Source organism: Cnephaeus nilssonii (genome assembly GCF_951640355.1).
Source record: "Cnephaeus nilssonii genome assembly, chromosome: 2".
Lineage (NCBI taxonomy): Eukaryota > Metazoa > Chordata > Mammalia > Chiroptera > Vespertilionidae > Cnephaeus > Cnephaeus nilssonii.
In genome coordinates, this window is record NC_137073.1 from 13544120 (window position 1) to 13570926 (window position 26807).

The 26807-nt window shown below is 65.4% G+C and overlaps 1 protein-coding gene across 1 annotated transcript; it reads left to right on the plus strand.

Annotated features, from left to right (window-relative positions):
- On the plus strand, window positions 1-26807 carry CACNA1H (calcium voltage-gated channel subunit alpha1 H). Its single transcript, XM_079760127.1, has 32 exons — window positions 1-107; window positions 244-377; window positions 770-867; window positions 1972-2131; window positions 2486-2804; window positions 3012-3104; window positions 4484-5273; window positions 6421-6863; window positions 8337-8488; window positions 10096-10281; window positions 10894-11011; window positions 11314-11469; window positions 11630-11720; window positions 11856-12064; window positions 13274-13684; window positions 14201-14301; window positions 14443-14566; window positions 14646-14714; window positions 14827-15011; window positions 15175-15301; window positions 15493-15618; window positions 15880-15969; window positions 16188-16380; window positions 18069-18220; window positions 19127-19236; window positions 19593-19726; window positions 19910-19980; window positions 21248-21326; window positions 23660-23781; window positions 23855-24278; window positions 24400-24560; window positions 25161-26807. Exons 1-32 carry the CDS (start codon window positions 15-17, stop codon window positions 26130-26132), a joined length of 6693 nt encoding a protein of 2230 aa, XP_079616253.1. The 5' UTR covers window positions 1-14; the 3' UTR covers window positions 26133-26807.

The window sequence follows — 26807 nt, forward strand, 5'->3', positions numbered from 1 at the left end:
TCGAGCACGTCAGCATGCTGGTCATCATGCTCAACTGCGTCACCCTGGGCATGTTCCGGCCTTGTGAGGACGTCAAGTGCCGCTCGGAGCGCTGCATCATCCTGGAGGTGGGGGCCCCGGGCAGGCGGGGGCCCCGGGCAGGCGGGGGCGGGGCTGACCCACTGGCCATGAATGACCCTTAGGGACACCCCGTCCCTGGGTGTGGAGAGAGCAGGTCCCGCGCTCAGACCCTCCTCCCACCAGGCCTTCGACGACTTCATCTTCGCCTTCTTCGCGGTGGAGATGGTCATCAAGATGGTAGCCCTGGGGCTGTTCGGGCAGAAGTGCTACCTGGGCGACACGTGGAACAGGCTGGACTTCTTCATCGTCATGGCGGGGTACAGCTCCCTCTGCCCGCACCCAGCTCTGCTAGGCCAGGGGCTGAAGCGCCTGACGTGGCCCCTGGCCTGGCCGGGAACCCCACCCCTCGGGCCCCACGGGTCCTCGGGTCCCCCAGGAAGAGGGACGAAGCAGGTGCCCCCTGGAGGGGTCCGGGTGCAGCCTGGTCGGAGGTGCGAAGCCAGTGGGGCCTCTGCCGGGGATGGCACCTGTCCTGGGGATCCCTGCGCCAGGGGTGCCCAGGAGGGCGAGGGGTGCCCAGTGGTGACTCGGAGTCGTGCTCCTCCTGCCTCAGGGTCCAGCCTGGCTGGGTGCACGGCTTGGGGACCGGCTCTCCAGCGTGCGGTCACCTGCTCACCACCTGAACCTCCCTCCCTCTGCCCTCCCCCAGCATGATGGAGTACTCCCTGGACGGACACAACGTGAGCCTCTCAGCCATCCGAACGGTACGGGTGCTGCGGCCCCTCCGCGCCATCAACCGCGTGCCCAGTAAGTGACCGCCCCTCCCCGACCTGGGGCGGGCCCCTGTGTCTGGCCCGCTCTGCTGAGAGCTCTGCGGGGCCCACGGGGACACAGAACCGGGTGCCACAGTGCCGCTTTGGGTTCTGGATGTTCGGGCCCCAGCGTTGTGGGAGGAGGGCCTCTGGGCCCTGAGCATTTGCCACGGTTGCTCTGGGAAGGGCAGGGCGGCCCCGGGCCACATCGGGGGGTGGTGGCCGGCTCGGGGGGGCCCCTGACTCCTCATCGGCCCAGCATTGAGGGTGATGCTGGGGGAGGCGCGCTGCAGGCCCGGTGGCTTCGTTTTCTGGCCCATTTCTGTGGTTCTCACGGTCGAGCTCTGCCAGAGGCCCGTGGTCCTTCAGGGACGTGCGGAGAAGCTGCTGGGAAGTTCCTCAGCTGTGTGCTGGGAAGATGGCCTCTCCCCCCTGGTCCTCTGCCCCAATGGGGGTGGTTTGGGGTTTTTCTGTCTTCAGAGTGTTCAGTGCTGTGGCTGAATTCAGGGGGCAGTGCCCATGTGGCTGTCAGGTTGTGTGTGCGTATGTTGGGGGGGTGGTGTCTGTGTGTACCATGTAGCTGTGGCACCCCAGCCCCGGTCGTTAGGACTTGTCCTGCAGCCCTCCCTGGGGTGCCCACTCCACCCAAGGGCAGGTGGGTCAGGGTTGTGCTGTGGGAACCCCACCACCGGCCTCTTCCCAGTGCGGGGCTCGGCCCATCGTGATCCCCAGAGGGATGGAAAGACTGCTCTCCAACCCTGTGCCGCGGCCAGACCCCTAGGCTCCCCAGCACGTAGGCAGACCGAGCCCAAGTTGCTGGGGGTCCCCAAGGCTGCTGTTCCCGTGACAGAGCTGGGGCCGCTGGACTGATGGCCGGTCCTGGGGCCTGCGTGGGGCACGGTCCTGGCCGGCGGCCTTGCTCCCCTGGATGTGGGCCTGACCCAGAGGCGTCGTTGTCCCTCGGGGCCTGCTGGACGTGTGGGGGTGGGTGCAGTCCCGGCAGAGCCCGCTACCATGGTGAACAGTGGGAGGCCGCAGAAGGGCTGGGGGTCGGGTCCCTCCGTGGGTCCCTGTGCTGATGCCTGCTTGCCCCCCGCAGGCATGCGCATCCTGGTCACGCTGCTGCTGGACACGCTGCCCATGCTGGGGAACGTGCTCCTGCTCTGCTTCTTCGTCTTCTTCATCTTCGGCATCGTGGGCGTCCAGCTGTGGGCCGGCCTGCTGCGCAACCGCTGCTTCCTGGACAGCGCCTTCGTCAGGTGCGAGCCCCACCCCGGCAAGTCGTGCCCCAACAGACTCTCCTAGGCCACCTGCCCACGGAGGCGCCTCCCCAGCCCCACCCCCAGCCCCACCCCTGGCAGGTGCCTTGGCACCGCCCCCAGGGGCACACCTTTCCTGGAGGACCCCCAGTTGGACCTGGATCTCTGTATCTCTTACCTTTGTTTTTATGTTTGTTACTGTCTCTCATTTCCTGTTTGTCTTTCTCTGTCTCTGTATCTATTTGCTCGCCCCCCTTCTCTCAATGTTTCTTTGTATCTCCCACTGTCTACCCGCCCCCCCCCCCCCGTCCCTCTCTCTGTCCCCGTGCCCCTCACCGGGCCGCCTGCCCCCAGGAACAACAACCTCACCTTCCTGCGGCCATACTACCAGACGGAGGAGGGTGACGAGAACCCCTTCATCTGCTCCTCGCGCCGAGACAACGGCATGCAGAAGTGCTCGCACATCCCCAGCCGCCGTGAGCTGCGCGTGGAGTGCACGCTGGGCTGGGAGGCCTACGGGCAGCTGCAGGCCGAGGGCGCGGGCAGCACCAGCCACAATGCCTGCATCAACTGGAACCAGTACTACAACATCTGCCGCTCCGGCGACTCCAACCCCCACAACGGCGCCATCAACTTCGACAACATCGGCTACGCCTGGATCGCCATCTTCCAGGTGGGCACTGGCTGGAGACGGCGTGGCCGGTGGCCTTGGTCTCCCCACCATGTTGGGTGCTGAGCCTGCCATGGGGAGGGGTGCCTAGGCAGGGCTTGCTTGCCCGCCCAGCCCCACAGCCGGACCCTAAGGGAACACAGGCCTGCGCCCTCCCAGGGCCACCCTCCCGGGGCCATTGTGTGTCCAGCCACCTGCCCCCCCCCACAGGTGATCACGCTGGAGGGCTGGGTGGACATCATGTACTACGTCATGGATGCCCACTCCTTCTACAACTTCATCTACTTCATTCTGCTCATCATCGTGAGTACAGGGCGTGGGGCGTGTCCCGGTTGGCTGGGCAGGACTTTCACAGCCGTGGGTGTCCGAGGGCAGAGGTGCCTCTGGGTGGTGACAGCTCATCTCAGATCCAGGGCTCCTTAGTGGGTGTCGTCCTGGCCCCAGGGTCCGTTCGTGAGCCTACGTATGCCGCCAACCTACACCATCCAGCCTTTGCTGTCCCTCGTGGGGCCCGGCATTGGCGGAGCTGCAGGGTGGGGCAGCAGAGACCCCGGGCTTCTGCGCCGTCCCCAGTGGGAGGAAGTGGAGGTGCGGGAGGGCAGAAGCCAGTGTGGGTGGGAGGGAGAGCCCACCTCCAGGCGCCCGCAGGTAGCCCCCCAGGCTCTCCACGGCCAGGCTCTGTCTAAAGGCTGCAGAAGAATCGGGACTCCGCACCGTGTCCACGAGCTCCCCGGCAGGGCCTTCCGCAGTGCGCGTGGCCCTGGGTGTGTCCCTCACGTGATCCGGGCGGGGTCTGCGAGGACCCAGTAGTGAACACAATAGGCAGAAGTCTCCGATAATTGTCACCAGCAGGGGAGGGTTTCACACGGTGACCATGTCACAGAGGACGGCCTGACGGAAAGCGCAGGGTGGCCACAGTCTAGAGCAGTGGTTCTCAACCTTCCTAATGCCGCGACCCTTTCATACAGCTCCTCATGCTGTGGTGACCCCCAACCATAAAACTGTTTTCGTTGCTACTTCATAACTGTAATTTTGCTACTGTTAATGAATCGTGATGTAAATATCTGTGTTTTCCGATGGCCCCTGTGAAAGGGGTCACGACCCACAGGCTGAGAACCGCTAGCAGGGTCGCCTAAGACCATCAGAAAACACAGATATTTACATTACGACTCATAACAGTAGCAAAATTACAGTTATGAAGTAGCAACGAAAATAATTTTATGGTTGGGGGTCACCACAGCATGAGGAGCTGTATGAAAGGGTCGCGGCATTGGGAAGGTTGAGAACCACTGGTCTAGAGGGTCTCGTCAGGGACAGGCCTGAGGAGGAGGGTCTCCCACGTGTCCTCCGTCTGTCCACAAAGAGATGAGAAGCACCTACTGTGAACCGCCTGTTCCAGATGCTGGCGCAGCCTCGAGTCAGAGGGACCCCACCCATCATGGGGCGCCCCACTGGCCACACTCAGGGCCACGCTCCCGGCCCCTGGAATGGGCGGCACACAGTAGGCCTCAGCATGTCTCTCCTCGGGGACTCACTGTTGTATAGAAACCACAGCCACTGCCTGGCCTCGGGGGCAGATGGGTGTCCGTGTCCCCTCTTCCCCAGTTCCCTGGGGCACACAGCCTGGTGAGCGAGGCTCTGGACGGGCTGTCGGAAGGCTCAACACCGCCCGCCCGCCACAGGTGGGCTCCTTCTTCATGATCAACCTGTGCCTGGTGGTGATCGCGACGCAGTTCTCCGAGACGAAGCAGCGGGAGAACCAGCTGATGCGGGAGCAGCGCGCCCGCTACCTGTCGGACGACAGCACGCTGGCCAGCTTCTCGGAGCCAGGCAGCTGCTACGAGGAGCTGCTCAAGTACGTGGGCCACATCTGCCGCAAGGTCAAGCGGCGCAGCCTGCGCCTCTGTGCGCGCTGGCAGAGCCGCTGGTGCAAGAAGGTGGACCCCAGCAGCGCCCTCCACGGCCAGGGCCTCGGGCACCAGCCGCGGCGGGCAAGCAGGCGTGCAGCCTCCATTCACCATCTGGTCTACCACCACCACCACCACCACCACCACCACTACCACTTCAGCCACAGCAGCCCACGCCGGCCCAGCCCTGAGCAGGGCAGCAGAGACACCAGCCTGGTACGGGCTAGAGCGCTGCCCTCACCACCCTCGCCCGGCCCCGGGCCCCTGGATGCCGAGTCGGTGCACAGCGTGTACCATGCGGACTGCCACGTGGAAGGGCCGCAGGAGAGGGCCCAGGTGGTACAAGCCGCGGCCGCCGCCACCAGCCTCAAGCTGGCTATGGGGCTGGGCACCATGAATTACCCCACCATCCTGCCCTCAGCACCCGGTAGCGGCAAAGGCGGCACCAGCCCCAGGGCCAAGGGGAAGCGGGCCAGCAGGCCACCGGGAGCCGGAGGGCACAGCTCCCTCAGCCTGAGCGGCCACGACCCCTATGAGAAGATCCAGCATTTGGTTGGGGAACATGGTAAGGACCTCGCCCGCGCCCTGCTGAGAGTGGAATGGGGCCCCGGGATGTGGTCCCCACCTGTGTGCCCTCCAAGGAGGCCCTGGGCACCCTCATGAGCCCTGCTTTGTGTGTGCGCGCCCTGAAAGAGGGGAGGGGCTTTGGCACCGTGCACCCTGACACAGCGAGGAGGGGAGAGAGGGCACCCCCTTTGTCCACCAGTGGTAGCCCCAAGCAGCCAGTGGCTCAGTGGACCATGAGCGTTTACCACAGGGATGAGAATTCTGAAGGTGGCAGAGTATTGCCCCCTACCTCGCCCATGTTCACAGCCTGGCAGCTTCTCCTAGGGAGTGGTCAGCCCCACTTCCGGGTAGGGAGACAGGCAGGGGGGTGGGGAGGAGTGCAGGTTACAGTGCCCCTAAGGGTTGGGGGGGCAGATGCCCACCTGGCACCTCTGCTTCCCACCCACCTCCCCACCTCGGATGGGTGGTCGAAGGAGAGACACGGGGTCCCATGCAGATGATAAGGCCCTCCCATGTGGTGTGTGCAAGTGTGTAGACCACGGTGCACCTAGAGCAGGGAGGGGTGTGGGTGGGACCATTGTGTGTGCCCTCGTGCATGGTGCCCGGGGCGTGAGAGCCAGCGTGTCACGGTGCCCATGCTTCTAGCCCTGCACTACCCGTCAGGTGGCCCCGGCCTCGTGGGCCCCTGAGTAGTGAGTCCAGGCCTCAGCTTTGGGTGCGGCGTGTCCCTGGGTCCCAGAAGCTGAGCACGAGGAAGTGGTGCACAGTGCTCTTCGTCATTCTCACGTCTGGCCCATGTGGGAGCGACGATGGCCGATGTGTCAGATGACAGGCAATGTTGAAGTTAATTTCACCTTTAACATGGCTGCTAGAAAGTAGCTCATGTTACATTTCGGGAAGATATGGCCATAGGACAGCTGAGCTTCTCTGTCCCTCTGTGTCCCTGCCCCCGTGTGTGAACAGAGCACACCTGTCCAGGGTGTGCATGAGTGTGCCCAGGTGTATGTGTGTGTTCCTAGGTGTGCACATGAGTCTTCCAGGGAAGTGTGTGTTCCTGAGTATGAGTCTGCCCAGGTGTGGGCGTGAGCCCACCCCAGGTGTCACCACCGAGTGACCTGACCCTGCCTGTGCCCTTCACCCCTCAGGACTGGGCCAGGCCCCCAGCCGCCTGTCAGGCCTGAGTGTGCCCTGCCCCCTGCCCAGCCCCCAGGCGGGCACGCTGACCTGCGAGCTGAAGGACTGTCCGTACTGCGCTAGTGCCCTGGGAGACCCCGAGTTTGAGTTCAGCGACTCCGAGAGTGGAGACTCAGATGGCAACGTGGTCTACGAGTTCACACAGGATGTGCGGCACGGGGACCACCGCGACCCCATGCAGCCGGCCCCGGGGGCAGACCCCCCAGCCCAGGGCGGTGTGCGGAGGCGAACTCAGCAGCGGGTGGCCTCTGGCAAGCCTGGTGGGCTTGGCCACGTGTGGGCTACCATCAGTGGCAAACTGCGCAGGATTGTGGACAGCAAGTACTTCAACCGCGGCATCATGATGGCCATCCTCACCAACACCCTGAGCATGGGCATTGAGTACCACGAGCAGGTGGGTGGGCGTAGGGATACCTGCCCTCTGTGAGTCGCGACTGTTGTCATGACCCCTGGGGAGCACATTCCTTGTGTGTCTCGAGATCTTAGCCTCTTGGGGACCCACGTTAGGGCTGTGGAGGTTGGGGATCAGATGACGTTTATCGGTTACTCAGCAAATGCTCACCGCTCGTCCTCGGGCTGGGTCTGCGGAGTGGTGCGCACAGACACCGTGGCTCCTGCCTGGAGTCGCTCTCGTCTGGGGTGGGGGTGGAGACCAGCCAGGCCCAGAGGCAGTGGGAGCGGAGGGTGTTTACCAGGTCACCTGGTGGCTCTTCTCAGGAAGGTCCCCCTGGCCCAGTTCTTGCAGAGAGGCCCCCCCTTACCTGAGCCAGACCCACCGGCAGCACCCGATGGGGTGCCTCTTGGTGACCAGAATAGGTGGGGATGTGGAATGGCCCCAGGAGGAGGAATTGTGGGATGCCCATCCCCCCAGGTGACCCTGCACACTGGCCCAGGACGGCCACACCAGGGGGGGCGACAGCGAGTTTGGCAGGAGAGGGTGTCCTCTCAGGACCAAGGTCCGTTTACTTTTAAATGACCAAATCGACTTCATCTCCTACCCATTGGTCCCTTCCAGTCACATGAGCCATATTCTTTCATCCTGGAGCAATTTAGGGGAAACCCTAGTGGTGTCAGCCGTAAGCAGGCCCAGGCGGGAGGCGCTTTTTGTGAGGGTGAGATCCAGGCCAGGGGTAGTAGTGGGCTTCGAGGGACCCCTGCACGGAGGAGCCTCCGCCACACGTGCACACAATACACACACAGGTACACAGTCCTACAGGTCCACAGATACACATATGCAAGGCTTACCCATACAGATGTGAACATGTGTACAGACGTATAACCATGTGTACATCTACCACATGTGTAGCATATTTTCAGGCATTCCGACACAAGCAGGTCACTGGTGCATGCACAGGCACATGCACAGATACCTGCACACACATGCAAGCATTTACACTAGCACAGGTGTACACACATGCTGGTGTCCACACACAGGATAGAATGTCCCCAGTATGGTGTGTAAAGAAGGATGTGTAAGGGCTCCAGAGACCGGGCCAGCTTTCGGAAGCACCCTTACTTTTACTGTCTGTGCCCCACGCACCCCCACACCCACCCTGAACCCTGGCACAGGCACTCCAGGCCCTGTGCCCTGGGAGTCTTCAGAGCCCTAATGCACAGCATTCTGGTGGGAAGGTCAGGAAGGGCCAGGGGGCCACGCCAGAGACAGTGACAGAGGGCAGGCCGGACGGGCCAGGGTCCAGCGGGAGAGGCTATCCCGGGGGCCCAGCTGCCTCCTTCAGACAGCCGCCGATAGGTTCCTAAGATGCCTGCTGTGGCCTCTGGGCCCTTGGCGCCTTGATGCAGCCTTACCTGCTCCCCATCTGTGGGGGCAGTGGGCCTCCCCTGATGGTCCTGCTGCTGCCCACAGCCGGACGAGCTGACCAACGCCCTGGAGATCAGCAACATCGTGTTCACCAGCATGTTCGCCCTGGAGATGCTGCTGAAGCTGCTGGCCTGTGGCCCGCTGGGCTATATCCAGAACCCCTACAACATCTTCGACGGCATCATCGTGGTCATCAGGTGGGTCCCCGTTTCCCACCGAGGCCGCAGGGTCCTGGAGGCTCCAGTGTCAGAGCAGAGCCCCAGGCAAAGGGAGAGGCACCGCTGGCAGTGTTTTCTGGCGGGCCGTGGGGTGCTCTGGCGGGCCGCGGGGTGCTCTGGGGGGCCGCGGGGGTGCTCTGGGGGGCCGCGGGGTGCTCTGGCGGGCCGCGGGGTGCTCTGGCGGGCCGCGGGGTGCTCTGGGGGGCCGCGGGGGTGCTCTGGGGGGCCACGGGGTGCTCTGGGGGGCCGCGGGGGTGCTCTGGCGGGCCGCGGGGGTGCTCTGGGGGGCCGCGGGGTGCTCTGGGGGGCCGCGGGGGTGCTCTGGCGGGCCGCGGGGGTGCTCTGGGGGGCCGTGGGGTGCTCTGGGGGGCCGCGGGGGTGCTCTGGCGGGCCGCGGGGGTGCTCTGGGGGGCCGCGGGGTGCTCTGGGGGGCCACGGGGTGCTGTGGCGGGCCGTGGGGTGCTCTGGCGGGCCGTGGGGTGCTCTGGGGGGCCGCGGGGTGCTCTGGCGGGCCGCGGGGTGCTGTGGCGGGCCGTGGGGTGCTCTGGCGGGCCGCGGGGGTGCTCTGGCGGGCCGCGGGGGTGCTCTGGGGGGCCGCGGGGTGCTCTGGGGGGCCACGGGGTGCTGTGGCGGGCCGTGGGGTGCTGTGGCGGGCCGCGGGGTGCTCTGGGGGGCCGCGGGGTGCTGTGGCGGGCCGTGGGGTGCTGTGGCGGGCCGTGGGGTGCTCTGGCGGGCCGCGGGGGTGCTCTGGCGGGCCGCGGGGGTGCTCTGGGGGGCCGCGGGGTGCTCTGGGGGGCCACGGGGTGCTGTGGCGGGCCGTGGGGTGCTCTGGCGGGCCGCGGGGTGCTCTGGGGGGCCGCGGGGTGCTCTGGCGGGCCGCGGGGTGCTCTGGGGGGCCGCGGGGTGCTCTGGGGGGCCGCGGGGGTGCTCTGGCGGGCCGCGGGGGTGCTCTGGCGGGCCGCGGGGTGCTCTGGGGGGCCGCGGGGTGCTCAGTAGAGTCCCTTCCCGCAGGCACTGTGGGGCGCACACACACAGGTCAGCTGCATGTCAGACGTATGTTTCTAGAACCTACCAGAGCTGTTCCTTTCGGGAATAGAGTGAGTGCTCAGAGTCCTTGGGCCTCCTGCCTGGCCTCTGTTAGGGCTCAGCCTGCGAGAGAGCCAGCCTCCTCTGCAGTGTCTGCTGCAGCAAAGTCCACACAGAAAGGAGCGGGAGACGGGACAGTTTCTCCCCAGGAGGAAATGAGGCCCTCGGAGTCAAGGGGTCCCCACCTTGCGGGAGGCGGGGGTTGAGCAAGAACAGACGAGCCAGGCACGGCTGTGGAAGGTACAGGATGGGAAAGCCCTCGGTTGCGCAGCTTCTGTCCAGGCCAGAGCCAGGGATGGCAGCTAGTTCATTGTCTTCAGAGATGTTGCCACGGTCCCTCAGCCCCTCTGGGCACCTTGATGCAGCCAGACCTGCGGTTCAACCTGGGGTTGAGCGCAGGCCACGGTGGCTCCCCGGCATTCCTGCTTCCGGGAGGAGGAAGTGGGGAGTCCGGGTCGGTGCAGAGAAGGGCACCTCCTGACCCTCGGCCGGGCCCGCAGCGTCTGGGAGATCATCGGGCAGGCGGACGGCGGCCTGTCGGTGCTGCGGACCTTTCGGCTGCTGCGGGTGCTGAAGCTGGTGCGCTTCATGCCGGCGCTGCGGCGCCAGCTGGTGGTGCTCATGAAGACCATGGACAACGTGGCCACCTTCTGCATGCTGCTCATGCTCTTCATCTTCATCTTCAGGTGGGCCCCCCCCCCCCCCCAGAGGAGGAGCCCTCCCTGCTGCACTGGCCTTGTGCTCCTGGCTTTGGGGCTGTGGGGTGGGGGGCAGCGGGAGCCTCAAAGCTTCTGCAGAAGCCCAGTTGCCGGATGCCTTCCATGTGCAGGTGTGAGTCACGTGAGACCCGGCTGGGCTCTGCTCTCGTGGGCTCACAGCTGAATGTGGGGACAGGACGGACCTCTGGATGGACAGATGGGGGACTGAGCAGAGAACAAGGGGACCGGAGAAGGGGCGGGGCAGCCAGGCTGGAGGTCATCATTTGTGAGCGCCTGCTGTGCCATCCCGGCCGGGACTCGGGGAGAGGCTGGGGCGGAGGGCAGCCCAGGCAGGCGGAGCGAGGCAGGCAGCCCAGGTCCCCGCCCCTGCCTGGAGCAGAGTGGTCTCTGGTTGTCCTTCCTTCCCCTGGCCTTGGTCTTCCCACCACGGAGATCCCATGAACCAGAAAGCAGGGGGCCCAGTGGAGGGAGGGAGGCCTAGGGGAGCAGCGTCTGGGTTTGAAGGTGAGCAGGCAGAGTGGCCTCGCCCCCGACGCCCCTCCTCCCCCCACCCACCTCACTCCTGCCTCCCACCCTCAGCATCCTGGGTATGCACCTCTTTGGCTGCAAGTTTAGCCTGAAGACAGACACTGGAGACACGGTCCCTGACAGGAAGAACTTTGACTCCCTGCTGTGGGCCATCGTCACCGTGTTCCAGGTACGGCCTGGGCGGGGCCGCCCCCGATGTCAGCGCGGCCCCCGGAGAGCCGCAGCCCTGCTCACGGCAGCCCAGGGCGTGCGCGGCCGGTGCGAGGCGGGAGCAGCCGAGCTGTGAACAGCAGGGGCAGCGATGCCGACCCCTGGGGTGGTGGCATGTGTTCTCGCTGGTGCAGAGCTCCCGGTTCTGAGGAGTTGCCAGCATGTCCGAGGGGCGGTTAACCCCCAGTGTCCCCTCTCCCCACGCGTCGGCCCCTCCTCGGGTCTGCTCCCCGCCTCTGCCTCCCCGCCCTTCTCCCCCAGATCCTCACCCAGGAGGACTGGAACGTCGTCCTCTACAACGGCATGGCCTCCACCTCCTCCTGGGCCGCCCTCTACTTCGTGGCCCTGATGACCTTCGGCAACTACGTGCTCTTCAACCTGCTGGTGGCCATCCTGGTGGAGGGCTTCCAGGCGGAGGTGAGGACAGACTGACACGGAGAGGCCCCCGTCCTTCTCTCCCCTCATCTCACGGGCCTTTCCTCACACCCACTGCCTCCCCAGCCCTCCCTCCCTTTGGGAACAGATGGCTCCCACCCAAGGGGTACCTCACACACGCCTCTGCTTTGGGGGGGCGCAGGGCGACGCCAACAGGTCTGACACAGACGAAGACAAGACGTCCACGCACTTGGAAGAGGATTTCGACAAGTTCAGAGACCTCAGGGCCACAGGTATGTGGGGGGTGATGGGGACAGGGATGGAGGAGGCAGGCAGTCAGTCTCTGTCCTGACCTGGCAGAGATGGGGCTCCCGGGGGCGAGTCCCAGTGGGCAGATTCCCCCTCCTGAGAGCCCCCTCCCCTTCCAGAGATGAAGATGTACTCCCTGGCCGTGACCCCCAACGGGCACCTGGAGGGCCGGGGCAGCCTGCCCCCTCCAGTCATCATGCGCACAGCGGCCACGCCCATGCCCACCCCCAAGAGCTCCCCAAACTTGGACACGGCCCATGGCCTCCTGGACTCCCGGCGCGGCAGCAGCAGCTCCATGGACCCTCAGCTGGCGGACCAGAAGTCTCTGGTAGGGACTGCCCCCTGCCCCGGCCTCAGGGCACCTCCCGGCTCCGTGCACCCAGCTCCTCATGGTCTCCCCCAAAAGGAGTGAGGGTCCCCCATGCCTGCCCCCACCCCCCCACCTCCCCTCCCCCCGTCATTGCCTCCTGAGCCCCTGGCCCCGAGTGCTTTGATTTCTGTGAACGGAGCAGGAGTGGCTGTGCTTACGGGAGGAGCGGAGTGGCCAGACGTGGAAACGCATATTTGATCCTTTTTCTCTGGTCAAATGTCAGGCAGGAAGTTCATCTTCCAAATGGCAGTAAAAGGAAAGCTGGCAGAGCGTAGGTCAGAAGGAAAGACAGGGAAGAGGCTGCAAAAACGTATAAAAACAGCACACAAACCACAATGAGGCCAGGGGGAGGGTTCTGTGTGTCGGAATGTCCCATGGGGGCTTTTCAGACAAACCAGGAAATGCTGTCCCCAGGATGGCTTTTTGGAAGGCCCGGGTTGGTGGGCAGAGCAGGACGAGCTAAGGGCAGCAGGGGCGTGGGGCGTGGACCGGAGGCCATCTCCCCGGGGGCGGCAGGAAGGGGAACCGGGTGGGCCAGGCGGGCCAGGTGATTCAGCCCCTAGAGCACTGCAGCCCTGAGGGAGGCGGGCAGGAACGCCGGGCAGCATTAAACCTCGGCCGTGCTAGACCCAGGAGGTGGCGTGAGTGCAGCAGAGAGGATGGAGGCCGGGCGCAGCAGGTAAGTCCCTGAATCGTGGTTGGTTTATCTCATAAGACGTCAGCCGAACTTCTCTTTACCAGGCCAGAGTCTGCCAGTTAGTAACTGATTTGGGGCCCCGCCCCAGAGATCAAGGTCAGCTGGGACGCTGTCTGAGGATGGTCAAGGGCTGGTCTCAGGCCCACTGATGACCCGCGCCTGCCCGTCCGTGCTCCAGCAGGAGGCCTGCTCAGCCCTAACACTTGCTGGCTGCATCTCCAGCTCTTTGTTAACGGCTCTGCGCTCGGGCAGCCCCCGGAATAGCGGCGTTGCTAGCCTCCCCCTAACAGGACCGTCTGCGCGTATAACACCACTCACAGGTGTTCATAGTGATGGTGGTGATGCACGAACAAATCCCGCCCATGGAGCGGCCGGGTGGGGAAAGGCTCCTGTGGCTGGGTGCCCTGGAGCCTGGGATGTTTAGGGGTACTTGAGGACTGCCCTCCTCCCTTCTTCCCCCTCCCCTGCAGTCCAGCCTCCGCAGCTCGCCCTGTGCCCCCTGGGGCCCCAACAGCGCCTGGAGCAGCCGGCGCTCAAGCTGGAACAGCCTGGGTCGGGCGCCCAGCCTCAAGCGCCGGAGCCAGTGTGGGGAGCGGGAGTCCCTGCTGTCCGGCGAGGGCAAGGGCAGCACAGACGAGGAGGCTGAGGATGGCAGGCCCAGGGTGGGAGCCTCGCCCTGCACACGTGCCACCCCGCTGCGGCGTACGGAGTCCCTGGACCCCCGCGGCACGCTGGACATGCAGCCTCTGCGGCCAGCCTCCCTGCTGCCCACCAAGCTCCATGACTGCAACGGGCAGATGCTGGCCCTGCCCAGCGAGTTCTTCCTGCGCATAGACAGTCACAAGGAGGACCCGGCCGAGTTTGACGACGACATGGAGGATGTGAGTGGGCGTCGGGGCACATGCCTCCCTCCTGTCAGGGCTGGTTCCCGGAGCGGAGCCTGAACATCGTTCGTGGGGGGCGGGGGTGGCGGCGGGTCCTCAGAGGAAAGGGGAGAAGTGGGCAAGCTGAGCTGGGCTTGCCCCAGCTAATGGGCCTCGGTTGATCCTCGAGAGCTCTGGAGCGGGACTGGCCCCGGGGTCAGCCCCACCTCCCGCTGAGGGCCATTTTGAGCCCTGAGTTAGCAGCCACCGGTGGGCCTTCCGGGGTGGAGGAGAGGACAGGGCCACCTTCTGAGTGGGGCATATTCACCCCATTGCCCAGGCCAGTTCCACAGGCAGGGGGCAGCTGAGGGGGGGGCGACGGGTCTGAGAACGGCTGTTCACCTGGCCCCGTGGGCTCCCAGCACGGGTCACTCACCCTGCGCCTGCCTGTGTGGGAGGATGAGCTGGGACCCCAGGCTGGAGGGCCGGCTGGGAGAGGCTGGGACCCTCCTGAGGACCTGCACCCTCTCCCAGAGCTGCTGCTCACGCCTGCGCAAGGTGCTGGAGCCCTATAAGCCCGAGTGGTGCCGGAGCCGTGAGCCCTGGTCGCTGTACCTTTTCTCCCCGCAGAACAGGTAAAGGGGGGCCCTGGGTGGGAGAGACAGCGCCCTTTTGGGACCCCAAGTTTCCCGGCAGTTAGCTCCCTGGCCTCAGGGGCGCAGGGCTCTCCCCAGACCCCTCACCCAGCGCCCTCGCACCGCCGCCCCCCCCGCCAGGTTCCGTGCCTCCTGCCAGAAAATCATTGCTCATAAGATGTTTGATCACGTCGTCTTGGTTTTCATCTTCCTCAACTGTATCACCATTGCCCTGGAGAGGCCGGACATCGACCCAGGGAGCACCGTGAGGCCCCCTTCTCCTGGGGGAGGGTGGGTGGGTCTCTTGGGTGCAGCCGGCCCCTCTCACCGCCCTGTTCCTGCAGGAGCGCGTCTTCCTCAGCGTCTCCAACTACATCTTCACGGCAATCTTCGTGGCTGAGATGACGATGAAGGTACCTGCCGCTCAGGAGAGCCCTGGGGTCTGTCCTCTGGCCTCACACCCACTCCTGCCCAGCAGCTCCCCGCTGCTGCACCCCTGAACCCTCCTCCTCGGTGCCTGGACAGGTGGTGGCCCTCGGCCTGGTGTCGGGCGAGCACGCCTACCTGCAGAGCAGCTGGAACGTGCTGGACGGGCTGCTGGTGCTGGTGTCCCTGGTCGACATCATCGTGGCCTTGGCCTCCGCTGGTGGTGCCAAGATCCTGGGCATCCTGCGTGTGCTGCGCCTGCTGCGGACACTCCGGCCTCTGAGGTGGGCGGGGTGGGTGGGGCTGGCCAGGTGAGGGGACAAGGACAGATGGGGTGGGGGTAGGGGTGGGTCTGGAAGGGGAGGGGGTCTTTGCATGACCTGTGCCTTCTGCACGGTGGCCACTCCCTCGGAATGCCCAGCAGCCGGCCCCCTCTGCCCTGTGCAGGGTCATCAGCCGGGCTCCTGGCCTCAAGCTGGTGGTGGAGACCCTGATATCGTCCCTCAGGCCCATCGGCAACATCGTCCTCATCTGCTGCGCCTTCTTCATCATCTTCGGCATTCTGGGGGTGCAGGTGGGCGGCCCCGCTTGTCCGTCCATGGGTGTCCCGTCTGAGAGATGGTGGGCTGGTGGTCAGTAGCCATTGGGCAGCCCCAGGAAGGCTCAGCCTTGCCCCTCACTCTGCTGTCCCAGGAGGCCCCTTGTGGGGGCTGGTGGCCCGGGGGGCACTGGGTTGGCCCTCTGGGTGACCACCTGCCCTGTCAGCTCTTCAAGGGCAAGTTCTACTACTGCGAGGGCACTGATACCAGGAACATATCCACCAGGGCAGAGTGCCGGGCTGCCCACTACCGCTGGGTGCGGCGCAAGTACAACTTCGACAACCTGGGCCAGGTGGGCAGGGTGAGGGTGGGGCCGGGAGGGGCGTGGAGGGGCGGAGGGGCTGGTTGGGGGCAGGGCCAAACCTGGAGTCCCCTGAGGTCCGCACCCAGGTCATCCTGGATGGCCTCGCCCTGGTCTTCCGGAAGAAGAAATGGCAGGACCACAGGACTCCAGAGCTGTGGGCGGGTCTGCTGCGTGGGGAGGCCTGTGGGATCTCCGGGGTAGGGTGCAGGGCCCGCAGGAAGCAGTGACCCCCCTGCTGTGGCCCCACAGGCGCTGATGTCCCTGTTCGTGCTCTCCTCCAAGGACGGCTGGGTGAACATCATGTATGACGGGCTGGACGCGGTGGGCATAGACCAGCAGGTGCGGGCAGGCAGTGGGCAGCCCTGGCCCTTCAGGTGGACCCTTTGGGCATCCTCTGGGTCCTCTCAGGGAACCGCCCCTGAACACGTCTGCAGAGTTTCGTGTCCTGGGGCGCCTCCTCTGGCCCTGCAGGCTGCAGCGCCGCGGGGCCCTGGGCGTGGCTGTCCCCGGGCAGGACCCTCGGGCAGCGGGCGCCCACGCATCCTCATGTGTTACAGCCGGTGCCCAACCACAACCCCTGGATGCTGCTCTACTTCATCTCCTTCCTGCTCATCGTCAGCTTCTTCGTGCTCAATATGTTTGTGGGCGTCGTGGTGGAGAACTTCCACAAGTGCCGGCAGCACCAGGAGGCCGAGGAGGCGCGGCGGCGCGAGGAGAAGCGGCAGCGGCGCCTGGAGAGGAAGCGCAGGAGTAAGGCGCTCCCCGTGGCGGTGGGGGGTCGGCACCCGTGCGCCTGTGGGAGGGCGGTGGCCAGCAGGGGCAGCGGGGACGAGCCGAGGGCCGGGCTTTGAGGCTGGGTACCTGGAGCACCCTGCCTGGCCCTGCTCCCCTCGGCCTCCCAGCCCCAGCCTCGCCAAATGGCTCTGCACGCTGCCCGCCTTGCCTGGGCCTGCATGGTGGCTGGGCCCTCCAGGGGAGCCAGGCAGAGGAGGGCAGCTGCAGCAGGAGGCAGGGGTCCCCACCCAAGTGGCACAGGAGACGAATGAGACCCCACTTCTCACCCACCATCGCTACTGAAAAGCGTTCACACCCATGAGTTTTGCCACGGGGGTGGGGAAACTAGCAAAGTTGTCCAAGACACAGAGAGAGAGGGTCTTAGGGAGGCCCTACCCAGCTTGGGAGCAAGGAGGGCTTCCTGCAGGAGGGGGCCGCTGAGTGTCCCGCCCACCGCAGCCAGCTCAGACCATCTCCTTGTCTTTCCAGGCACTTTGCCCAACCCAGGTATCTGCCCCCACCCCGCATGCCTAAGCCCCTTGCTTCTGCCAGCCCCTGCACGGGGCTGCAGGCTGGCCTGGCCTCCGCCCTTCAGCCACTGCCATGTGGAAGGGCAGACATCGCAGGCGGGTGCCAGGCCTGCTGGGGTCTGCTGCAGGGTGGGCATGGGACGGCCAGGGTTGGGCGCCAGGCGTCAGTGGGGGGAAGGGGCGTCCACTCCCCGCCTGGTGTCCAGGCCGCTGCCTGCAAGCTTGCGTGTGCCCCTCTGCCCGGCCTGCATGTGTGGCTGCCTCCCTGCCGTGCTCTGGGATCCTGCCAGCTCGTGGCTGCTCCGTGTCTTCAGCGCTGGCCTGGCCCTGCTGGCTGCCGGCCCCTTTGGCTGCTCGAGCTGAGCTGACCTCTTCAGTAACCGCATGCCAGACCTAGGAGAATGAGGGTCTCAGGTCGGACTCAGCCCACGGGCCCTGCTCTCCCAGGCTCCGGGACAGTTGGCCCCCCCGGCCCCCATCCCTGCATGGTTCTGTGGCTGAGGCAGGGCCTCACGTGCAGTGGTGGCAGCTATGCCTGCGCCCAGTGGGAGCTCAGTGGGCACTGCTATGCTCTGAAGGGTCACTGCAGGGAGAGCATTTAGTGCAGACAGGCCAGCTGGTGAACGCATGGCTCCCCAGGTGATGGCCATCAGATGGACCAGCAGCCGGGCAGACCCCAGACAGGAGGCAGTGGCCACTGGAAGACTAGGAGGGGAGGGACTGTGGGCCTGGTGGCCAGAGGACAGCTCATGCCCAGACGGGGGGCGGTGAGGGGACCTGCCCCCTAAGAAAGCTCCCATCTGCTAAGTGTCTCAGAACCCCAATGCCAGCCCAGGAGCATACCACGAAGGCCCCAACTTGGGCAGGGCCAAGGCAGGGCCCCAAGGCAGGGCCAGGTCGAGTCTCACCTTCCAGGGCCACTCCTGGGGCTGCCCTGAGGCCCACTCCTGCCCAGGCCTCCCACCCTGGGTTGTCCATCAGACCACAGGCTCCAGATTCACAGGGAGCTACCTCTTACCTTAAGAGAAACGCCCTCCTGCACCCTCCTGCCAACCCCCCACATCTGAGCCCGGAGCCCTCCCCCAGCCCCACTCCCACCATCTAGCCCTGGTCACAGGCGCCCTCTCCCTGCAGAGGCCCAGCGCCGGCCCTACTACGCTGACTACTCGCCCACCCGCCGCTCCATCCACTCGCTGTGCACCAGCCACTACCTCGACCTTTTCATCACCTTCATCATCGGGGTCAACGTCATCACCATGTCCATGGAGCACTACGACCAGCCCAAGGTGGGGCTCAGGGTGCAAGACCCTGCCCACCCTGCCCAGGACCAGTGTGGGAGATGAGCCCCAGGGTGCCACGGGGGCAGGGGGGTCCGGCACCCAGTGGGTGGCCTGGTCAGGAGGTGGGAGGTCTTAGGTCTGCAGCCCTGGGTGAGCCCTCACTCAGGTTTATGAATTGTGGTTTGGACAGAGGGTCCTCCTTTTCACATCAATTGAAACTCTAGGGCCACCTGCCCTAGAGAGCCCCCCCCCCCCCCCCGCAACCTCCCTGTCACGAGTGGTTCCATCTCGAAACTCTGGCTGTTGAAATGTCCGAGTCCAGCTTCCCAGGCTTAGATTTCACAGTCCAGGAAAAAGCCAGACAGAGCTGGCAGGAGACAGGCGGGCATAAGTGGTCAGCTTGTTATTTCACTCCAATTACATCTGCATCGCCATCATTTCATTAAAGACAGGACACCCCCTCTCCCGCCCCCCTCCATGGGAAGGGAGGAGTCTCAGGGTATCACAGCCTTTGAGTCGGAACCTACTCAGCTCTTCAGGGAGCTGAGCTCTGGCCGGCAAGGGCTGGCCCTTGCCCCAGACTATGCGTGGGGCCTGGGCAAGGGGAGGGGGAGCCAGAAGTCTGGGCTCAGAGGGGCAGGTTCCCCCACCTGAGAGTTGACCTCAAAATGCTGCAAGGGTCAGTCCAGGTGATGCCTTCCAGACCTGGCACAGGCCGCATATAGTCAGCGCTCAGTAGCTGGGCCTCAGACCTGTCCTCTGCCTGGGGGCACCCAGATGGGTACAGGAGAGAGATGGGGCAGGGTGACCAGGACCCAGGCACTGGGTGCCTAGTGCCACGGTGGGGTGGTGGAGGAGGAGGAGGGGCAGCCCAGACAGGGTGACCTCCACAGCCTGACCCTCTGTCCACAGTCGCTGGACGAGGCCCTCAAGTACTGCAACTACGTGTTCACCATTGTCTTTGTCATTGAGGCTGTGCTGAAACTGGTGGCATTTGGGTTCCGGAGATTCTTCAAGGACAGGTATGTGGGGTGGGGCCACCTGGTACCCTGAAGGACCCATGATGCTCTTGGGGGAGGGAGCAGGTGAGAGCCACAGCCCTCCCCTCCGGTGGTCCCAGCCTTCTGTCTGCAAAGGTGAGGGGCTGAGCAGAGGTGCGGGATGCACCCCAGGGGTGACACCAAGGCATGCCTGTGGGTGACAGTAGGATGCCTCCAGAGTGATACCAGGGTAAGCCCCGTGGGTGACAGGAGGACACACACCGTGGGTGACAGGACACTTCCAGGATGATAGGGAGGGAACTCCTGCTCTAAAGGGCTGCGGGGGAAGGGGGGTGCGGAGAGGAAGCGGCATGACACTGAGCCCAGTTGGCGCCCAGGTGGAACCAGCTGGACCTGGCCATCGTGCTGCTGTCCATCATGGGCATCACGCTGGAGGAGATCGAGATGAGCGCGGCCCTGCCCATCAACCCCACCCTCATCCGCATCATGCGTGTGCTCCGCATCGCCCGCGGTAGGCACTCTGGGGGCCCAGGGCCGCCCCATCCTCCCTCCTCACCATGCCCCAAGGCCTCAGCAGGGGGCTGGTGCTGGCGACAGGAATGTCAGGGCTGGGTGGTCCTGGGGCCCGGCCAGCTGGGGAGGATCAGACTGGCCCGGCCCCAACCAGTCCCTGACACTCGGCTCTTGGCCCTAGTGCTGAAGCTGCTCAAGATGGCCACAGGCATGCGGGCCCTGCTGGACACGGTGGTTCAGGCCCTGCCCCAGGTAGGCGCATGGCTGCCTCAGGGGTGGGCACTCCAGACACCCCCCAAGAAGACAAGCCCTGCTCATTGTCATTCATTCACTCAGTCACCTGCACTGTGATAACCACATTTATCACCCCCACGTGTGCAGGAACTGGTAGCTGTGCTGGGAGGGAGATGGCTGTCTGCCTTCTGGGCCTCGGTCCCTCCGGGGAAGATGGACAGCCAGTGCCTGCCTTCCCCGGTCCAGCCCTGGGCGCAGTGGGATGTGGGCAGAGGCCCTGGCCAAGGTGGTCGTCTGAGTTCCGAGAAACCCAAAGATCGGGTGTTGGCTGAAGGCCTCTCTCCTCTTTTGGAGCTAACTCAGGCCCCGTGTCCTCACTTCCTGTGTCCACAGTCCCCACGCTGATCCTTTGTGACCTCTTGAACAGAAAGAAACCCTTTGCCCCATCTGTGCAGTATCCAGTCCTTCCGCCAGCCCAGCCTGATCAGCCATGTGTCCATCTGTCCCCGGTTCTCTTTCGGCCAGCCATCCGTCCACCTAACCACCCATGTGTCCCTCTGTCTGTACCCAGCCAGCCACTCACCCCACAGCTGCGTATCCATCTAGCACCTTCTCTCTCAATCACCTACTCACCCACATGCCTGTCTGTCCACACCCATCCAACCATGCGCCCACCAGCCCTCCATGTGCTCCCTCCCTCAGCCAGCCCCCACGCATCCCCTTAGCAGCGTTCCTCAGTCCTGTCTGAGTGACAGTCCCCAAGGTCCTTTGTGCCTGTGGGAGTGACAGGAGGGGAGGGAAGCCTGGGCCTGGCCATGCCCCAGCGTCAGGGGCACTGGAGGTATGTGAAGACAGGGCACCCTGCCCGGAGGGCAGCGTAAGTGCCGGGAGGGTGTGTTGGTGAGATTCATGGTAGAACCTCGGCCTTGGCCTCCCCATGGGGACCCCAAGGTTGGAGGCAGACCCTACCCAGAGTCTGCCAGAGCCTTGGGAGACCTCCTAGGTCCTGGGGAGCAGAGGTACTCGAGGCAGGGTGGTCCTGGGTGCAGGGTGGGCATGAAAGGTCAAGGAGGGGCCCTGAGCACCAGGCAGGACAGGGAGCCCCTAGGGAGCATGGGAGCCAGGGCTAAGGGGGGGTGGGTTAAGAATGCGGCTTCACACCTACCTGGGAGCTTGCCCTCCTGCCTGGCAAGAACAGGGGGTGAGGGTGGCTGGTGGGCACCAGGCACTGATTGCACAGCAGGCGGGTTGAGGTCTGACCTGGTTCTGCTTCTCTCCTGTGTAGGTAGGGAACCTCGGCCTACTTTTCATGCTCCTGTTTTTTATCTATGCTGCCCTGGGAGTGGAGCTGTTCGGGAGGCTTGGTGAGTTGCGGTCCAGGCAGGCGCAGCCTCACCCACACACACACGTCCGGCAGATAGCTCGGGCCACTGGCCAGACCAAGGCAGGGCCCCCTGCTCCCCCAGCCCTTCACTGCACAAGGCGAGCATGACAGCGACACACGCAGGAGCATCTATGCACACGCAGACCCATAGCACACACATGTACACATACACACCCAGTGTCTTTATAGCCCAGCAGGGAAGGCTGAACCACACGTGAACCCCAGCAAGCATCCACACGCAAACACACGCACATGTCGCCCTAATCTGCACTGGTCCCCCGGGGACAAACGCGGCAGCATGTCCTTAATTGTCACCAAGGATTTTCTTAAACCCCGTCTGGGCAGGGGGCAGGTGGGGACCCTCTCTGGCAGCCCACTTCCGATAGGGTCCTCTGGCCTTCCTGCCGGGTCTTCTGAACAGTCGGTGACGGAACACGCAGTGGCTTCCAGGAGCCACCAGGGGGCCTGTGTGAGGCGGCTGAGGTGGCTGTCAGTTTGGGTTCTGTCCAGAAGGAGCTCCTGGGACCTGGCAGCTAGTGCCCCAGGCCCCAGGCCTGACTCCTGGCCCTTGGCCCCACCTCAGGCTCCAGGGTGGCCCCATTACTCCACTGAGGCCTGGGAGTGTCCTGACCCGAGCCGGGGTCTGGCAAGCAAGCAGTGCTAGGGCTGAGCCAGAGCGGGCTGGCCCCCAGGCCGCGGCTTGTCCACCCAGAAAGCCCTCGATCTAGAACAAGCAGGGCTTCGGGCAGCTCCCATGCCAAGGAGGAGACACCCCTCTCTGTTTTGAAGAGACATGCCCCCCCACGTGTCTCCTTTGGGTGCCCACCTGCCAGGGACCCCCAAGCTAGGCAATCACTCCGTGCCTCAGAGGAGCATGACCTTCTTCCTGGCGGGTCTCAGGCGCCCAGCCAGTGTGTGCCTGACCCCGGCGTGTGCCTGACCCCGGCGTGTGCCTGACCCTGGCGTGTATACCTGACCCCGGCGTGTGTGCCTGACCCTGGTGTGTGCCTGACCCCGGTGTGTGTGCCTGACCCTGGTGTGTGCCTGACCCCGGTGTGTGTGCCTGACCCCAGCGTGTGTGCCTGACCCTGGTGTGTGCCTGACCCCGGTGTGTGTGCCTGACCCTGGTGTGTGCCTGACCCCGGCGTGTGTGCCTGACCCTGGTGTGTGCCTGACCCCGGCGTGTGTGCCTGACCCTGGTGTGTGCCTGACCCCGGTGTGTGTGCCTGACCCCAGCGTGTGTGCCTGACCCTGGTGTGTGCCTGACCCCGGTGTGTGTGCCTGACCCTGGTGTGTGCCTGACCCCGGCGTGTGTGCCTGACCCTGGTGTGTGCCTGACCCCGGCGTGTGTGCCTGACCCCAGCGTGTGTGCCTGACCCTGGTGTGTGCCTGACCCCGGTGTGTGTGCCTGACCCTGGTGTGTGCCTGACCCCGGCGTGTGTGCCTGACCCCGGTGTGTGTGCCTGACCCCGGTGTGTGTGCCTGACCCCGGCGTGTGTGCCTGACCCCGGCGTGTGTGCCTGACCCTGGTGTGTGCCTGACCCCGGTGTGTGTGCCTGACCCCAGCGTGTGTGCCTGACCCTGGTGTGTGCCTGACCCCGGTGTGTGTGCCTGACCCTGGTGTGTGCCTGACCCCGGCGTGTGTGCCTGACCCCGGTGTGTGTGCCTGACCCCGGTGTGTGTGCCTGACCCCGGCGTGTGTGCCTGACCCTGGTGTGTTTGCCTGACCCCGGCGTGTGTGCCTGACCCCAGCGTGTGCCTGACCCTGGTGTGTTTGCCTGACCCCGGCGTGTGTGCCTGACCCTAGTGTGTGCCTGACCCCGGCGTGTGCCTGACCCTGGTGTGTGCCTGACCCCGGCGTGTGCCTGACCCCGGCGTGTGTGCCTGACCCCGGCGTGTGCCTGACCCCGGCGTGTGCCTGACCCCGGCGTGTGTGCCTGACCCTGGTGTGTGCCTGACCCCGGCGTGTGTGCCTGACCCTGGTGTGTGCCTGACCCCGGCGTGTGTGCCTGACCCTGGTGTGTGCCTGACCCCGGTGTGTGTGCCTGACCCCGGCGTGTGCCTGACCCCGGCGTGTGCCTGACCCTGGTGTGTGCCTGACCCCGGCGTGTGCCTGACCCTGGTGTGTGCCTGACCCCGGCGTGTGCCTGACCCCGGCGTGTGTGCCTGACCCCGGCGTGTGTGCCTGACCCCGGCGTGTGGTTGACGCCAGCATGTGGCTGACCCCGGCGTGTGTGCCTGACCCCGGCGTGTGGTTGACGCCAGCGTGTGGCTGACCCCGGCGTGTGTGACCTGGCGGATCTCACCCTGCAGAGTGCAGTGAGGACAACCCCTGTGAGGGCCTGAGCCGGCACGCCACCTTCTCCAACTTCGGCATGGCCTTCCTCACGCTGTTCCGCGTGTCCACGGGAGACAACTGGAACGGGATCATGAAGGTACCAGCCCGAGCCAGGCCGGCGGAGAGGTGGGGTCGGCCTGCGCCCTCCTGCAGCTGCCCTTCGCCCACAGGACACGCTGCGGGAGTGCGTCCGGGAAGACAAGCACTGCCTCACCTACCTGCCGGCCATCTCGCCCATCTACTTCGTGACCTTCGTGCTGGTGGCCCAGTTCGTGCTGGTCAACGTGGTGGTGGCCGTGCTCATGAAGCACCTGGAGGAGAGCAACAAGGAGGCCCGTGAGGACGCCGAGATGGACGCAGAGCTCGAGCTGGAGATGGCACAGGGACCGCCCGCCGGGCCCGCAGCCCCACAGAGCCCGGGCTCCGGCCCCGAGGCCCCCAACCTCCCGGTTGCTCGAAAGGTGTCTGTGTCCAGGATGCTCTCTCTGCCCAACGACAGCTACATGTTCCGGCCCGTAGCGCCCGCCTCAGCCCCTCACCCCCACCCGCTGCAGGAGGTGGAAATGGAGACCTACGTGGGCACCACCTCCTCTGGTATGACCCCCAGGGACAGCTGGAGAAACCGGGCAGGTGGGAGGACATAGGCAGCCGGACTTGGGCGGGTCGGGGTCGGGGCTGGTGACAGCTGCCTGCTTTAGACACCTTCCTGCCCCAGGCTTGACCCCCGTGGAGCACGTGCCACCTGTGGAGTCCTGCGCCTCCCTCCAGGCCTTATCCACTTCGTCCTCCCCTGCCAGGGGCAACAGCACCCTCCTCACCCTGCCCCCTCGGGGCACGGCCCGCTCCCCCAGCGTTAGCCGCCTACTCTGCAGACAGGTAGGAGGAGCCCCCCCGCAACTCCTGCACAGCCTGAGGGGGGGTCCCTCTCCCCATTAAAGGATGAGTGACGGGGGCACTGGGGAAGGGGGTGCTTCATCCCCAGAGCTCGTGATGACAGAGGTCCCAGCCACCAGGACCACACCCCCCCCCCCCCCCGCCTTGGGCAGCAGCCTCAGTGCCCCACCACACCCCGTAGTGGTTCCTGTGGGCCTCAGGAACCCACAGACCACCCTTCCCAGCCTAGGGTACCATGCTGGGCTGGTGGTGCACAAGGTTGCCCCGGCCCAGCTCTGTGCCCAGCAGGGTTTCAGGGGCCCATGACAGGCTCTCCCTACTCAGGCTGCAGCCTCTGCTCCTCACGGCCCCTCCCATCGTGACCGGCACGAGTGCTTGGCACCCGCATACAGAGTGGTCTCCAGGGTGGCATGGGTGAGGCTGGAGGACAGTGACACCCACACCAGGAGCTCTTGGCCCCTTCTCACCCTGGATCCCCACCTCGGGGGTGTCGGAGCCCCCTCTGGCCCAGGTCGGGAGGAGTCTGCGCCCCGGCTGCTGGCTGGGCTCTGCCTGGCCTCACCTGACCCCATGCCCTTGCAGGAGGCCCTGCACACCAACTCCCTGGAAGCACAGGCTGACGGCCCTGCGGACTGCGGCCTGGACTTGGGGGAGCCTGATGGGAAGACCCCCACAAGACAGGCGTCCCTGGGGGACTCCCTGCGGTCCCCTCCCCGCTCCCCGAGGCCCGCCAGTGTCCGAGCCCGAAAGCACACTTTCGGACAGACCTGCATCTCCAGCCAGCTGCAGGCCCCAGGCGGGGAGGTGGTGGAGGCCCCAGACCCAGCCGACGAGGAGGTCAGCCACATCACCAGCTCAGCCCGAAGCCCCTCGCCCGAAGCCCGCAGGGTGGTGGCTGGCAAGCCGGACCTGTGCAGGCTCTATGGTGTGGACGCTCAGGGCCTTCTGGACCAGCCCGGCCGGGCAGACCAGCACCGGCGGCCGTCCGTGGAGCAGGGCGGAGGGGACAGCCGCTCAGAGGCCGGAGAGGTTAAGGCCCAGGCCCTGGAGGCTGAGCCAGCGCTGGGGTCACGCCGGAAGAAGAAGATGAGCCCCCCATGCATCTCCATAGACCCCCCCGTGGAGGACGAGGGCGCAGCCTGGCCCCCTGCAGCGGAGGGTGGCAGTACCACCCTGCGGCGGAGAACCCCGTCCTGTGAGCCCGTGGAGGGCTTGGGGGTGGACCCTGCCAGCAAGGGGGAGCGCTGGGGCCAGGTTCCCTGCCGTGCAGAGCACCTGACCATCCCCAGCTTTGCCTTCGAGCCGTTGGACGTGGGGGGCCCCAGCGGGGACCTGTTCTTGGACAGTGGCCACAGGGTGGCCCCAGAACCCAGAGCTTCCTCAGGGGTCACAGCACCTGCCGAACCCCACACAACAGAGCCTCCCCTGCCCTCCAGCGACCCCCCAGAGAAGGGATGGGGGCTGTACCTCAACGTCCCCGAGAGCCCTCCAAAGAAAGCAGGCTCCCCCCCAGCCAGTCCCACACCTGGTGACGGTGCAGATGAGCCTGTGTAGCTGGGGACACGATGCCTCGCAGGCTTGGCGCTGGGGTTGGGGTGTACCCCCCCGGTGGGGTGGTGGCCCCAGGCGGGGCCATGCATGGGCCCCAGCTCGGGCCCCACGTTGGACAGAGGAGCCGGGAGGACGTCAGCCCAGGGAGAGGGAGGCAGACGCTGCTCTGGGTGAAAGGAATAAGGTTGGCTCCTCAGACTGGGAGCCTGTCGGTTCAGGTTGGGTTTTTACGAGTTTGGCCGCTGTGGTCAGACTGCTGGCAGCCTGGTCAGCAAGCAGTCCCTTCCCGAGCGAGGACCAGGGACAAGGACCAGAAAGCAACCGAGAGGAGAAGGTAGAGGCTGCCCGGCAGAGTCCCGTCCTCACATCCACTTCCTCTCATAGGGAACTCACGCTTGGGGCCACTTGTGCCCCCGCGGGTGGCCGCTCAGTCACCAGGGCCCCCGCCGCCGTGCCTCACCATCACTCACAGTCTGAGCTCCCATCCATTGGTCCCGACCTCTGCCATCGCTGTCTCTCCATCTCCCCTTCTCGGACGCCCCTCCCCGCCATTCTGTCCAGAAAACGCCCGCGGACTCTGGTCTCTGTGAAATGCTGATTAATCACCAGGGGACGGGAGCCAAGACCCCGAGTCCAGCCGCTCCAACGGCCGTCCTGGGGTCCGAGCAGAGCCGTTCC

Bases quoted from the DNA above. Each gene is read 5' to 3' on its own strand.
- CACNA1H (XM_079760127.1), top strand. From the start codon at position 15: ATGCTGGTCATCATGCTCAACTGCGTCACCCTGGGCATGTTCCGGCCT. The intron at 5,274-6,420 runs GTAAGGACCTCG...TTCACCCCTCAG, and splicing joins GCATTTGGTTGGGGAACATG to GACTGGGCCAGGCCCCCAGC. The intron at 8,489-10,095 runs GTGGGTCCCCGT...CCGGGCCCGCAG, and splicing joins GGCATCATCGTGGTCATCAG to CGTCTGGGAGATCATCGGGC.